General features: G+C 40.4%; 1 protein-coding gene across 2 annotated transcripts in view; it reads right to left on the reverse strand.

Moving 5' to 3' along the window:
• The window catches only part of AKAP6 (A-kinase anchoring protein 6), a 438,207-nt gene that overhangs the window by 187,335 nt on the left and 234,744 nt on the right, over nt 1–16,128 (reverse strand). For both annotated transcript variants that reach the window (XM_058540747.1, XM_058540748.1), the window contains 2 exons: nt 8,409–8,505; nt 7,106–7,269 (listed from right to left, as the gene is read on the reverse strand). In XM_058540747.1, the coding sequence (XP_058396730.1) occupies nt 7,106–7,269; nt 8,409–8,505 (261 nt within the window). The remainder of the gene's footprint in view (nt 1–7,105; nt 7,270–8,408; nt 8,506–16,128) is intronic.

Genomic DNA, 16,128 nt, shown 5'->3' on the forward strand with positions numbered 1-16,128 from the left:
ATAAAGTCCCTCTATTGTGTTTACCATGTATTATCTTTAAAATAGATCAAGGGGAGTTAGAAAATGCAAGTTCTGCTCATAAAAGAGGGCTGTTTTCCATAGAATCTAACTTTGTATCCAGTAACATACTTCTTTGCGATTCTAGGTATTACAGATACAGGGATGAGGTACTCTTTGACTAACTAGGAAAGAAAAATAGACTTTCCCTGTGTTGATTAGTGATGCCAAAGAATTTCACTCCCAGATTCTTACTGAGCCATATGTTTCCACCCTCAAGGCCACCAGCAATGGAAGTATAGTGTGAAAAATCAAGACAAGCTATGGTCTCATGCATCATATAGACCATGATAAGGTTGACCATTAGCTGTCTTTTGACCTAGTGTACATTTTTATCATCTCCATCATTTTCTCAGTCGCCTCGTTAGAGCGGCAGACTATTAAAAAAAAATTCCTCATCTTGGATCCACCCATGCATCTGATAACATGCAAATGTAAGTGCCTCAAAGAGATTAGAGGAACTACCTTTTATTCGACTCTATCACAAATTTAGTAACCACAACTGATCTTCAAAGAAATAACTCACTTTTGTTTCTGTCTTTCAAAAAGACTTTTGAGGAAAAGTTGCCCTTCTGATAACAAAAAAAGGACTACTGAAGAATCCACAGTAGAAGAAAGCTCTCTCCACAGTAGAAGAAGTGCTCTCCCCAGGTATCGCATATCAAGACTATTTATATAGTGCAGCAGGAAAGGAACGGGCTCGAATGCTGGCTCTTAGGAAGAATTCTGCACAGAAGGGGTAGAATTGGTAACGCGTTTACTACTCATTTGCTTGCATCAAGAACCTCATTCCATTTCAATCTGCCAACATCCTAATTAAGATGATCTGAATCTTAGGTGATCTATTATTCTAGATCTAAGATAGCCCAATCTACATTAGACAAGATGTTACACTGTGTGCTTACACTGAGACGATAAGACCACTGAGCAGAAAAGCATGTCTTCCCTCATGTCTGGCCCAGCACTGGGCAGAGCTCTCCGTCAGCACTCAATAAATAGTGGCCAGGCCTTTGCCTGTTGTCTTTCCTGTTACTACTTTAGGCACAATTTAATCTTACTATATCAGTCCTGGTTCCTTTTGACAACATATATCTGTGCTCTTTTTTGCATGAAGAAGAAAGTATCTCAAGTCATTCTTTAAATATGTAAGTGTCAGTGTATGCAGGACTAACAACATACAAATGCAATTCCCCTTCATTACCTTAATGCTGTTTCTGAAGATCCTATATTAAAGAACATGCTAACTACATAAGCTTTTGAGCCAGAAAATAAAAGAACGCAGAGACAACGCTTTGTCTCACCAATGCTTTGGAAGAATCAAGATCAAATTCTGTTCCAGGATAATAATATCCAGCTGCACTCTTACCCAAAAGGCACTACAGAACACAGAGAAAATATCATATAAAGTTGCTCCCCACATAGGCTTCTTTCTTTCCCTTCAGTGAAAGAAAGTTAGCCATAACTCATTAGCATAAACACTGGGTTAAGAATTGGGTGTGTGGTAAACAAACAAAAAATATGTGTTAATATTAGACTCGCCTTCTCTTGACATCTAAAGAACGGCCAGATGGTTGGCAACAACCTGAGTCAGAGGCCACACATACGTCCCTTTGCAGCCAATATCTGAAACTGTCATTTGTAGGGCTGAGCAAACATATTTAAGAAATGTCCTTAAGCTTGCTCTCGTGCTATTGTTGAACAGATAACATTGATGACCTTCATAGTCTGATATCCATTTCCAAAGGGATGACGACTTCAATCTGAGAACCTCAAAGAAGGGAGATGAAATAAGCACAACCCTAGAGTTCAAAGCAGCTAAGCTTCCGTCTCCTTTCACTAAGGAGATGAACACGTTGGTTGGAATCCAGGCTAGGTCACCCTCCTAATAGCTGTGAAGGTTTCTGAATTCACAATAAAATCTTCAAATATTCTTTGTTTTGGAAATGTATCTGTTTCTTTAAAGAGGATAAAGGAACCATTGTTGTGTTCTTTCAGTGATGCGAAGTTTGAGATGTCGTGGGAAAATCCTGGCCTTGATTCTAAGACATCTGTAATGATGGCACGCTCAATATGCGAACAGTAAAGAAAGAGAGGATAAGAACGTTTTAAAGGAGGCAATGTGCAAAATTTAAGAATGCTGTCTTGCTTTCAGGATTTTTGTTTTTTGCCTTGAAAGGTCAAAAAAAGAATGTAGCCTTTGTTAGGCGTTAGATATTCACTGTGTTTTGAAATCCCCCCGGCTATACACCACTCAAAAATTTAACATACTGAAAGCCTAGTTTAAGGTGATAAACTTTCATCAATCTATCTTGAAACAAAATATATAATTACAAGCATATTTTCAATTCTTGGATGTGAGTGCTGAAGCTCTATTTCTAGAATTGGTGAATTCTGTTCTCTATTTCTATGTGTAAAAGATCTCACAGTCCTGGGAAAACACTTTTTAAAAAAATGAAATACAACAAATAAGGTATGCTGCAGAGTCCTGGGGGAGAAGTTTCCCAGAGTCTTTGAATTTCCTCCTATCCTCCTTCTTTACAAGATTTCTAAGACCAAGTCCTTTTCTGCAGTCTCTCAAACAAGGTAAAAAAGAAAAATACCCCCCAGATATATTCCTTAGATTTTCTATTATGCTTCTCAAGTTCCCAGAAGCTTCTGAAGTAAACTTAAGATGAATTCTGGAGTTATTTTTTATTATGATTTAATTTTAGTTCCTCTTTTGGGTCTAAGATGAAATAGATGATCATAACTGCTGTGCTTGGAGATGAATTTCGTGGCACAGTTTGTACATGACCTACGCAAGGTCACATTATGGAAAGAGTTCTGACATGACAGTTAACAAGTCTAATCCAGCTTTTAGTCCTGGAGAACTTCCGGGTAACCTATTTAAACTTGCTCTATTTAGTGCAATATGGAAAGAAAAATTTCTGTTTAAACAGTACATATTAGGTATATTCTGTAGAGGGAACTTTCTCTGGCTTGGACAGTGCCAATTAGAGACACATGAGGAATTATTGTTCAAATCATTGATCATTAAAGGTCACTGTCACATTGTGAGCCTTGGTGCAGACCGTGGCAAGCTGGCCTACTCATCGTCCACCAGATAGCGTGTTCTGGCCGTGCCACACCTTTTTACACCTCTGGGTCTCTGCACATGCTCTTCTCTCTGCCCATTATTTTCACTCTAGCAAAAATCCACCCCCCACTCCCTGGCCATCTAAAACATCATCTCCCCTGTAAATTGTTCCTTGATACCCCCCAGTAGGGTTTGTTATTTTCCTCTGTGTACTCATAGAACTTTATACCTATCTCTATTAGAGCATTTATCAGACTCTATTATAATTATTTGTTGGCTCCTCCACTAGAATATGAAGGGTATATTTACCCTTATCTAGGACTTACTATGGGCCAGGCACTGTTCTGAGCATTTTAGATCCGTCAACTCTTTAATCTGCATCACAGCCCTTTGAGGTGGATATTAGCATTGCCTCCATTTTATAAATGAGGACCACGAGGCACAGAGAAGTTAAGTAATTTTCCCAAGGACACATAGCTAGTAAGTGTCAGAGTTGAACTCAGGCAGTCTGACCTCAGAGTCTGAGCCTTTCCTTATTCTTTATGTTTGCCCAAGGGACTAAGGAAGGTGGTTCATAAACATCAAACAAATAGAAAGAATGATCATGATGATTTGTCCATCATTTCCTAAGCATAAATTTAAAAATATATTTTCTTTGTCTTAAATTGATTTCACTTTCACCCTTGGCTATGGATGAGTTCATTTGTCCAGAGAAAATCCAGCCCAGACTGGGGAAGAGAGAACTAGTTGGAAGGTAGAGGGCTTGCTGGCTCTGCCATGTCACAGTCATAAACTCTCAGCAGCCCCGGTTTATTCCGCATCTGTAGATACCTGCAGAAGCCCCCCCTCCCGGCTGCTTTCAGATGCACTACAGTGTGTGCAGAGAGTGACATGAAATGCTTTGGAATAAACATACTGCTAACAAGAAAAACACTTATGTTATTCCTTGTAAACTCACGTGACTCAAGGAAGACATTTTCACTTTGGGGATGATTCAAACGAGAGGTTTTTGTTGTTTTTTGTTTAGAAGTGAGGCACCCAAATCATTAAGAATCAGATGTGTTTATTTTTCCTCCTAATATTTAAATTCATATCTCAAGTCCCCTCAGATCATTGTCATCTCTTTTACCTTTTAAATGACTTTTTAATTCTTGCATTTTACATCTATTCTTTATTTTTCAGATTAACATAATTCTTACTCTTATTGGAAAAGAGATTTGGAAAATTCAAAGATGTTTAAAATATGCAATTGCATACTATTGGTCTCTTCCAATGTTTTAAAATTCTCTTCTAAAACATTATTTTTAATGGCTATGTGACCTTTCATTAGGATAAGATGTAGCATAATTTAATTAAATGGTCCCTGTTGTAAACATTTCGGTTGATACCAATTATGTGCTACTATAAGTAACAAGGTGACAGACATTCTTTCCTGTTGTGTGAGGATCGAGTGGCCCTGCAGGCAAAGGAGGGCCTTCTTAGAGCCTATGAACTCGGCTTTCTGGGGCTGGTGGAATGCAGATGCTGGGCCGCCTCGGGGGGTTCTGCTCCATCTGAGATGGGGACCGGGCAGGCGGTCCGCTTTTTGAGAAATACTGACACTGCCTCTCCTTTGATAAGACTTTCTCCTCATTATCTTCTTGATTCCATTTCAAGACCTCCTTACAAAATGAGTTGATTTAAAAGTTTCAAATTCAAATTGGCCTTGGTGAAGAGAGCTCCTCATTTTGGGGCTAGGTCTTTCATTAGTTGAGGTGACCGCACCACCTCTGCAGTTTCACTTTCACTTCGGCACCTCCCCACCCTCATCCCCACTCCCCCCCACCCCACCGGCCCATGCTCCACACCACAGCCAAGAACAGGTCTTTATGCTGCAAATCAATGATGATGTTTCCCCGCTCACTCCCAAACCCTCCCCTCTGCTGGTCAAAGGCCACTCGGCTTCCCTTGCACACTCCTCCCTTCCTCTCTAACTTCACTGGCCTGCTCAGAGAAGGTCACTTCCTCCAAGAAGCCCTCCTTGACGCCCTGATCTCCATCACTTCTCCCAGCCCAGCCTCTCATTGCTCCCTTTTCTTCTCTTTCACAGCACATGACAGTCTATAAAGGTTTGATTATTGGATTTAGCTCTGTCTCCCCACTTCACCACAAGCTCCACGAGACAGGTACTGAGGCTAATTGTTCATCACCGTACGCTGCCCTGCGCAGTGCCAGTGAGAGGTAGTGTTCCAGGTGGTGATGAAAACGGGCTCTGGGCCCAAAGGGCTCAGGTTCAAATCCTAGCTCTGCTACTTAGTACCTGTGTGACCCGAGGCAAGATACTTAACTTCTCTGTGCCTCCATTTTCTCCAGTGAGGATTAGAATAGGACTACCTTATAGGTTTGTTATGAGAATTAAATGAGAAAATATACAGTAGTCCTGTAGAACAGTGTCTGGCATGTAGAATGCATCCAATACAGGATAGCTGTTAAAAAGTAAGCACTCAGTATATTGTTGTTAAATAAATAAAACACAACAGTGTTTTCAGTTGTGACTTTTCTTATCACTTCTGCCCCCGGCCCTAGCCAAAGCATTAGCCCGATCGACTTCTCCCGCAGTCTGCTGCTTAAAAGAGCTCCACTTCTGCCCTGAGAGTCTGCTGAATACACGCTCCATTCCTAAGATTAGTTCCAGCTTTGATCCCCTCATCACGTCACTTCCTAAAATATGTGCTCATGTGCCAAGCCACCTCTCGTCCTTCCTTCAAGTATTTCCTGAAATGTGACCTCCTCCGTGGAGCCTTCTTTAAGTGGAACTGAGTTCATCATTCCATCTTGTTTCCAACAAATAAGGTAAAGCTTGTTGTTTGAGGTTCCAAAGCTATAAATTGTCTGTGCTTTTCACGGGCTGCATGGTCTCACCACTGCAGGGCAGGTGGGGTTTCTTCTCTGCCTGCACTTAAAAATGTGAGTCTAAGGGCAAAAGGTTTGTTTAACCTGTTCTGTATACATTTAGCACAATGCCAGTCCACATGGATGCTGAAGAAATGTGACTTGATGATGATTTAATTACTCTGTCCATGCCAGGAATAGAAACCATGAACTCTTAAATCTGTTTCCCCGTATTGCAATATGTTTCGAAGCTGAGTCTATTACGAGACAAGTTTTCTGCATTTACTTTCACAAAAAAACAAATACAGAGGAAGAGAGAGATGACATGAAAATATCAAATTAATAAAATTATTTTCCACATCGTGAGTCCAAAGATACTTTTAGAACAGTGGTGCATTGTATTAAAAGGTGCCTCGTTTAAAGTTTAATTGCATATGCTTTATGGGTTATTTTGTAAATCTAAAATGGATACCCAAAACATGTCAATACTCATTTTTAAAGTACTTGTTGTATTCGGTGCATGCACCATTATGGAGAATTTACACTCAGGGCAAAAAGATTTGTAGCAAAGCATATGACCTTCTTCCCACTACAATGACCATCCCCTAATTAGGCAATGCATCTGATAGTCATTAACAGGAATGAGATAATGAATCACTTTCTCTCTTCTTTGTTAATTTGCTGTAACCAAGCGGCTAATGGATGTCAGAGCTGAGTGATTGCACTGATTATAGTGATTTATAGTTGCAACAAAACAATTTAAAACCATTCTGATTATTCATGTTAAAGATGCTTTATGTTTTGTTTACTAAATGTTTTATGTCCCCCTTCTCCTACCCCCAAACTACTGTTCCCCCTCCTACCCTGCCACTTCTCACAAAAAGACCTCTACTTGGAAATCTTGAAAGTTGTAGGCTTTTTTTATTGTTTTCAACTGAGCCATTTCATTTTGTATATATATCTATCCATATATAGAGAGAGATATATAAAGTTTACCCAGCAGAAACGAAAAGCCTTAGGGGTGGAAAGAAAACTTCAGTGGTGCCTAGTTCAAAAGAAGACAGAAATAAGAGGAAATAAGGCAAACTTCAAGCCACTTACCTTGGGGCTTCCAGTGCCTTCCTCATCCTCCACAGACACATCAGTAGCCAGAATCTCGGCTTTGATGGTATCCAGAGCCTTGAGAATCCAGCTGTGTTGCCGTTTGATTTGTCTCTGCAGCTCCTTCCATTGACTGGCAATCATCCGCAGCATGTCCTTCAGTCCTTCTCCAAAAGGAGGGGAAGGCACAAGTTACCGCCTCCACTGCATTTTTACCCACCATTATTGTTTATTTAGTAAATCAGATGGATATTTCAAACAATAAACACAGTTTTAAACTACTATTACCATCACCCGCCATATTAGCTTTTGTCACTCAGGAGAGATACTGGGAATTTTTGACTTGACAAGAGGCATAAGGCCACAAAAATGGGACAGCCACACAGAGGAATGGTTTGGAATTGACTTAGATTCAGTATATTGACTTAAAAACACGCATGTGGAAGAAAAATTACGATATATAAAAATTATTAACAGTATAGCTTCACTTTCCAAATAAAAGGCCCTGTGTGTATCTGTGTGAAGACTTCATAATGATCAGAAAGATGTATGGAAATCGGTAAAGTTAATTCGATGAGAAATACTGTAAATGGGTCAGAATTAAGACAGCAGTCTTTAGCATTAGCACATCCGATTAAGGCTGCTCTTTTCTTATTTAGCTGCGGTAACCTCAAAGCAAGAGCCAAATTGTAATTCCTCCTGTCTTCTTGTCTTTAACTACCAGGATAAGTATAACCAAATGACAAAACTATTTTTTATTTATAATCTACTCTTCATAAATACATTAATACTGGGGTAAGAATTGGTTTAAGGCCAAAACTCTACTAACGCGATGACCAGCAAAGAACATGCAAAATGTTCACGTGCGTGAATTGGCAGGGAAAAAATCAGATATCGCTAGACGCATGCCTTATATCTGTAATGATATCTATAAGTACCCTAATGCATATGCATTATAACGATATGCACAATTCTCATGCATTATCTTAATGTTATTTCCAGAGCACCTCCATCAAAAAGCATGTCAATGTGAAGTTTTCAGGAATGTGATTTCAATTGAAACTCAGGCGAACAGCAAGCCCAAAATAAAATGAACAGACCATTTGGAGGCAGTATTTCATCTTATAAGTATCACAGCATTGTATGCAGTATATGAAACATTTATAAATCTTGAAGGTCAATCTGATAATGTAAATATTAATAATACATAAGGAAGTGAATATATGCAGTAATTTACAGCAATGCTTCTTCATTCTTAATAGTCTGGAGACGTAAAGACTTGCAATATTTCAGGAGGATTTACCTGCTTTGTGAGATGCAATAAGCTCGAGAAGTTGGTACCCTTCCTCCTCCACCGCTTCCTTGAGAGCACAATGACTGTCTACATTCAACTTAAAACTCTGCAAGGAAAAATATGAGCATCAAACTCTGGCAAGGCAGTTAAACACAAAACATCCATACAAAACTACTTACTACTTTTTATCAAGAACCACACAGTCCAATTTACCCAATAGACAAACTAACTTGCAATACTAAAAGCTATTGATATTTGGGATCTGGGCTGAAAATGTTTCCATTAGATTAGCAGAGTGCATCTGTTTGGAAACAGCTGATAAATCTAGAAATTCATTAGGTTTTTATGAAAAGTCATATCCCGCAGGCTATATCAAGAGTAGCAGTGTTCTATAAAATACACTGAATTTCTACCAGCACATATGAGCTCTTTTCTTCACTTTTTAAAAATGTTAGTGATAGCTATATTTATGAAACCATAAAAAATTGGCAGTATAAATTATATTAGCCTTATGTGCATATATATAAACCCATTAATATAGTAGGGCTTGATTCAGCTCTGTTTCTCAGATATCTCACAAACCATACAATATTGAGGTGGATTTGGGTGCTGTTTTGAGTCAAATGCTTTCTAAATCTTTGATTTTGAAAAGTTTATTCCTTACAATGTGACACTGCTTTATGAATGAGGGGCATTTTCACTCATGATAGTCATCCAAAAGATAAAAACTGCTGTCATGGCCGGATTCCAACTCAGAGCCATTTCTTTCAGGAAGCCTTCCCCAATGCCTTACGTGGAGTTAATTACTCCCTCTCTTTGCTCTTTATATCTGCTTCTATTATAGAATTTATCATACTGTGTTCTGCTTTATTTCCAAGCTTGGCTACCAAATTATAAACAATTTGAAAGAATTGACAGTTTCACATTTATCTCCCATACACGTCACATACAAGGTGTTCGATAAATGTTTGCAGGAATAGTGGATATCTGTGGAACTGGATCAATAGCACTCTCTGAAGGGGAAGGTTTCCATTTAAATATTTCAAGAAATATAAATGGTTCTCCAAAGACTTTTCCATCTCTGGAATATTATAAGGCACTCCAACCACAGGAGGTCCAATGGTGAGTAATCATAGTAACCAATCTGTTGAATCAATGGTCAGTTTTCAGGGTGAAAATCCATTCCTTGAGTTGACTAACTGAAACCGGCATAGATTTGTAAATATTGTGTGCCAAATTTTGGCTTCTCCGTGATAGGTCTCCAAAATTTACAAGATATTTTGCTCTCACTAAGCACTCACTGAGCAATAGCTGCATGCACTGCACTGAATTTAATATTAAGAATATTTGACACAAGTTTGAGATGAGACAGTCCCAGTTGGAATGTAATTTGGATAAAAAAGGTTCAACAACCATAAATTGTGAAATCAGGTATTCATTCACTCATCTATTCATTCATTTAGAAACCATGTATAATGCCTATTCCATACACTGGGCCAGGTAATAGTGATTTAGGGGGTATAAGCATGTCCTCTAGCATCAAAGGAGACCTACACATGTCACTAGGAGAAGGAAATGCAGCCTTAGTCATCTTGGATGTTCAGTGGTGAGCCTGGGCTCTCCTCTTCTTAGCTGAGAAAAGGGATCTTTTAAAAATTCAGAAGAACCAGCAAAACAATCAAAGGAAGCTAGAAATGAAGGAGATAGGGACAGACAGACCAGGCCTTGAAGTATAAAGATAAGAATTTTGACTAAAAAAATTGACTCCAAAATGATGAATCATTTCATCCAACTAGAGGCATAAAAAACAGTCAATTTTCAGCTAAATATGAGAGAAAGAGACAATATTAGGTTTCCCCAAGGGTTGTTCACTATTTCTTGTATTGTCCTCTTTCAGCTACAGGTATTTGGTTGAATAAAATAAAGTATGGCAAAGTATGGGAATCCTGATGCTTCCAGTCAAGCCAAACAATATAATATCTATGAAAAGCTAAATATTTATTATTTTATAGCAAAAACATGGCTACATTTACTTTTTGCCACTGCAGTGGAATCCTCAACTCTACAACAATGCCATGCAAAATGATGTACGTGTGTGTTTCAGGGAGAAGGGACAGAAAAAAAAAAGCACTTGAGATAAACCCGAGTGCCAAAATTTAGGAAGAAATCTGTTCTAGAGATTTCCTCATAACTGTAAATTTAGCCTAACGCGCCCTTTGATTTTCTGTTTACTTACAACAGACTCGTGCTGAAAGGTTGGTAATCAGGAGCTCCCAAAGAGGTGCATCAGGCCTACGTCTCAGAGCCAAAGAAAACCAAGAGCCTGTGAGTAGGTGGGATAATTTCACATAATTGAAGCCAAGAGTATAGAATAGATGCAGCTGGGTCTGGTTCTATCTCAAAATGATAGGGAAGCATTTGATTAGGAAATTGGAGAAGATGAGGTATTCATTATTAGGAAAAAGATAAGCTGATAAGCTTGATGCCATAGAAAAGAACTATTTAGTATAACCATTACCCAAATGGTACAGTATTGCTTGATTTTCAGGTTCACCCATTAACCATTAATAATATCAACTAAGGAATTCACAATGGGCCTCTGAGAAGGCAGCCGAGAAGGCACGTTAACAAAATTGTCAATGAAATTTCTGGCTGCTAACGGATTACGTAATAAGCTCTCCCCATCTGCCCCCACCTCTTCCCTATGGAAGCTTAGATGAAAGGATTTTATTTTCTTTATTCTTTTTTCTTGAACATGACACTTCGACACATTTCCATTCTTGTGCTACTAACACGTCTCCTCAGCAGTGCCTTATGGTATATAGTCCCTCTGCAACTTCCATAGCACCCCCTGAAAACGCAGACTTTCTCTGGAGATTTAATTTATGGCAACAACACTGCCATAGGCAGGTACCACAGTCCTATGTCACTGATTATGTGGAATTCCATAAATATGAGTCATCTGGGTCCTGTGGGACACCAGATCTTTTTTAGTGTCTCTAAAGCAGCTTGTAACTGAAGATCTAGAAGAGAATAACTAAGGAAATGGAAAATACAGTGACTGAGACAAAGAACTAGATTATCAAAAAGATGACACATCAGAGGTTGACCAGTGGGGGCTTCCATTACTGCAACTTCTAGCCTTACCAGCATATACAGATCTGGGTGCCTTACTCCTTGGCAGGGTCCAAATTTGGGTAAGCACACTGACTGAACTTTGATCATGATAGGACCTTACAAAGCAGTTAAAATACTACATCTAACCCTATTCCATTCAAATTTCTGAAGAGCCTCATTTGATGGGAGTGTGGCAGTCATGTGGATATAAAATGAAACCAAGGATATATAAGCCTTGCTGGACAAAACTATGACAAATGTGAAGAATGATTACTCATGAGGGATCATGAGAATAGATACGGATCTCCAGTACAGGAAATAGCGAGAAAGACCAAAATCACATTCAGAGGGTTAAAGGTCCAAAGTGGCTCAGTCTTACCAGCATCATATCACGAACGTAGATTTTGAATCATCCCCATGGAATACTGCTAGTGTCTGCAAGGTCCATTAGGGCCCATGAGTTTTATGTTTGTGAACAGAGAGGTCAAAAAGAGTTAAGAGTCTTTCCCGACCTAATTTTAGTTATTTTAAAAGCATAAATTAATACAATAGATATTTACTGAGCAGTCTCTCCCAGACCTATAGATGCAAAAGTTAACAATTTACAATCCTGGCACGTGCATCTTATAGTCTATTGGGTAAAAGAGATAAGAAAGCAAGTAGCCTTATGTGGCCCAGCATAGAATAAATGTGTAATTAGGTTTTGGAGTATAATAGAGAGTGACGAGGCCTTAAGCAAACTGAACAGTGATATGCCCTTCCCAATGAGACTTATTTTTTAAAAAATTAAATTATCTTGCTGGCCAAGTAAAAACAAGACTATGGGCTCTATTTCGTAGGAGTGTGATAAGTGCTGGATAGACGCTGTGGGAGCCAGAGCTGGGAGCCAGGTTCGGCAGAGCCTGGCAGGGAATTTGTGGAGAAAGGACTGATTTGTATGTGGGCCTGGAGATACCCTTTACTGTAGCAGAAAGAGGGGAGTCACGAGCAGCTTGGTGTGGCTGGAACAGGGTGCAAGCAGGGGAGGTGGGAGCTGTGGCTACATGTGGTACCTAACTCCAAGAACCGTGAAAGCGTCATGGAGGAGGATGTCAACAACATGGGAGAGCGACTGGTGCCATTCTGTGTTCTAGAAAGATCTTTCTGGCTGTTGTGTAGAGTTGATTTTAAAAGGGCAGACTGGAGACAAGGGGGCCATTTAGGAGGCTGCTATGATAATACAGGCCAGATGTTTTTGCATGCTCATTTTTTTTTAATTAAAAAAAGGTATGCTTTTTCTTCTAAATGAATGGAAGAAGGAAAACTGGAGAAAATCTTCTGTCTTTTTAAGTTTTTCTCAGTGCGTGAGAGCAGCGTGTGCCAGAATTTAGTTCTTTGGCTGTTCTGATGATAAATACCAGAGGTTATTAGTCAGGAGTCTCCAAATGTGAAAGACATATTGAACTGATGAACTTTTACTCCCACTGTCATTTTAAAGAGATGGTATATATGCTGATGAATAAGGCACTTGATGACACTTCTTCACACAAAAGATTTTTACTACCCTAAGAAAATGAAAACTTGCTTTTTCGCAAGGGCAGGAGGAAGAATGTGTGTTCAGACAGAAAGGCAGAGGCTTGGAAAGTCATCTGTTACCTGCCTCAGGCCATCTCTGCCCAGGCTCCACACTGAGCCGTGCCCAGCACCGTCCCACGTTTCCCAGACGGGCTCTTGGTGGGGAAGAAAGCCATGATCCTCTGTTCAGAGCCTGGCGGCTTCTCTTCTCCTCTCTCCAACGCCACCCATACAGGATGGTCAGATGGTCCTCAAAATATAAAACATACCTTCCAAATGCCATGTGTGCCAACAAGGGAAAGATTTTTTTTCCTTTTTTTTGTGAGGAAGATCAGCCCTGAGCTAACATCCGTTGTCAATCCTCCTCTTTTTGCTGAGGAAGATTGGCCCTGTGCTAACATCCGTACCCATCCTCCTCTACTTTATATGGGACGCTGCCACAGTATGGCTTGATAAGTGATGCATGGGTCCGCGTCCAGGATCCAAACCCGCGAACCCTGGACCACTGAAGGGGAGCACGCGAATTTAACCGCTACGCCACCGGGCCAGCCCCAAGAATGGAAAGAGTTTTATGAGTAAATATTTCTTTGTTTAAGGACCTCCTAAAAACTTGCTAAGATATTATATAGCCATTAAAATGAAGATGATGAAATCACGTGAAAAATACGTAGAACATGTTACAAGCCAAAAAACGAAGATTCAAAATTGTATCTAGGATAAAATATAGCTATGTAAATGAACAGTCCCAGTACGTAGAGAAAGAAAAGTGTAGGGAAACACAACAAAATGTTGATATCATTTGTGCCTGGTAGGACATGGAGTTAACATAGTCTGGTCTTATGAAATGAGCTCTCAGTGCTTTAGGAAACATAAAACAGAAATAATGTCATCTAACTTCCGGGTTGTAAGAATTAGAGATAATGATTGTAAGGCTTTGAAGCAGTGCCTGGCAATGAGTGGGGCTAAAGAAAAATCGTCACAGACTTTTAAATTCATTTTCTCTATTTTCCAAATGTTCTATATAGTAAATGGCATTTTATGGCATTTTTAGGTGACAGGGGGCACTTGTGGTTGAGGCTCTCAGAACTCCTCAAGTGCAGATATCAAGTTCTCTTTGCTTCTGTGTCACCACTGAGCACAGGCCTGCCCACAGGGGGCACCAAAACATGGATTCTGCTATCTGAGATTCAGGGAAGAGGGAGCACAGACTGAGAGGCCAAGACTCTGGGTCTTCCTTGTGCCTCAGGTGTGTGCCCTTGGACGAGTCATCTAACCCTTCCGGGCTTCTGTTTCCTCATCTACAATCCAGGCATTTGGACTCAATATTTTCCAGTCCTTGGACACTTTGCTTTTCTTTTAAGCCAGGCAGTTAAGGATAGACAGCTCAGGAGAATTTTTATTTATTCCAAACCAGAAAATTTTCAAAAGGGGAAGAATCCCAAAGGCCATCTAACCATTCATCTACCCCAGGGCAGCGCTGTCCCTCAAGCATTCCAGGCAGATGTGTCCGTTCTATTTTTAACTATCTCCAGGGAAGTTTCTTCTAACTTCTCATCCTGAGTCCACAACATCTCTTCTCAGGAATTTAAGAACTCTGTGAAGAGCAGCTCCAGTTCCCCTCTGCTTCAGATGCTTTTGCCAAGTCATGTCTCCAGTGTAGGAGCTGAAAATCAGGAACATTGTGGGAATGTGCCAACAAAATCCATACGTCCAATCGACCACCAAGTCCTGCCAATATATGTCCCCGTCCTCACCTCCCCATATCGACTAACAGTGCCTTAGACTCAGGCCCTCATCGTCAGCCCTTGCCAGGTTGACTTCAGCAGCCTCCAGTCACAGCCCCCTCAAAACTACACTTATACTTTATTTGTGGTGTGCCTATGAGGGAGCAGGCATTGTCCTAAGTGTGCAGGATGTGGCTGTGAACAGATGACCATAGTCTCTGACCTCACAGAGCTCACAGTCTAGTGGGGGGTAGGGGGGAGGAGGATGTGCATCTTATAAACAGGGATATGCATTCAGTTGCGTCAAGGGGGCTATGACATGGTGTGGGGTGCTGGTGACAAGCATAGGCTCTAGATCTGGGCAGCCTGGGTTCAAATCCTAGCTCCTCTGTCACCCACTGTGTAACTCTGGGCAAACTCTGTGTACTCAGTTTCTTCATCTGTAAAAGGGGGAAATGTTAGTGCCTATTTCATGGGGTTGCGGTGAGGATGAAAAGCCTCGATACCTGTAGAACAGAGCTTAGCATATCGTAATAGCTCAACAAAAACATTCCGTTGCACAGATGGTCTGTCTACAAAACGATTCCGAAAATGATGTTCCTGTTCTTAAATGGTTCTCTAATGGTTTCCCAAGGTTGCAGGATAAAGCCCAGCCTCTAGCATGACGTACAGAGCCCTCTAAGACCCCAGCCATGTCTGCTTTTTGGGCCCCTGCCTTGAAATGTGCCTGGACTACTTTAAGTTTCCAGCTCACGCTAGCCATCTTGCTCCTCCAAGATTCTGCTTTTGCCGGTATCTCTGCCTGGAAAGTCCTTCTCCTCTTCCCCTGGCTAAGCCCTGCTCATCCTTTAAAATTCATCTCGGGTGTCACTGCTCTAGCAAGTTTTCCCTGACCATCTTCCATTCTCCCAGTTTCCCCTCCTCAGCATCCAGAGCACTGTGCAGAGCTCAAACCTCTACTTACTACATTGTCGTGTAACTATTTATGATGTGTCTGCTTCCCACCCATGAGTTCCTTGAGAGTAGAACTTTGCACTCATTTTTCTATCCTCAGTGCCTAGCACGGTGCTTGGCACACAGCACACACCTAACAAATGTTCAGGGAGCCAATGAATGAAGATTCGTACCAAAAACTTTCCATGTAGCTTTCAAACTGCTATAGCATTTTGGGAGATATTGGTGCAATCACTCTTCGCTGGGAAGTGGTTAATAAATGTCCCCAAATTTTACTCAGTGAACACCATGTAAATGAGCTGTCATGTTCCTTCGCTTACAAAATTACTTGCCAATTACACTTAGACGATCCCAGTGTAATTGCCATGTAAACTGTACCC

Source organism: Diceros bicornis, chromosome 5 (assembly GCF_020826845.1).
Source record: "Diceros bicornis minor isolate mBicDic1 chromosome 5, mDicBic1.mat.cur, whole genome shotgun sequence".
In the NCBI taxonomy this organism is placed as follows: domain Eukaryota; kingdom Metazoa; phylum Chordata; class Mammalia; order Perissodactyla; family Rhinocerotidae; genus Diceros; species Diceros bicornis.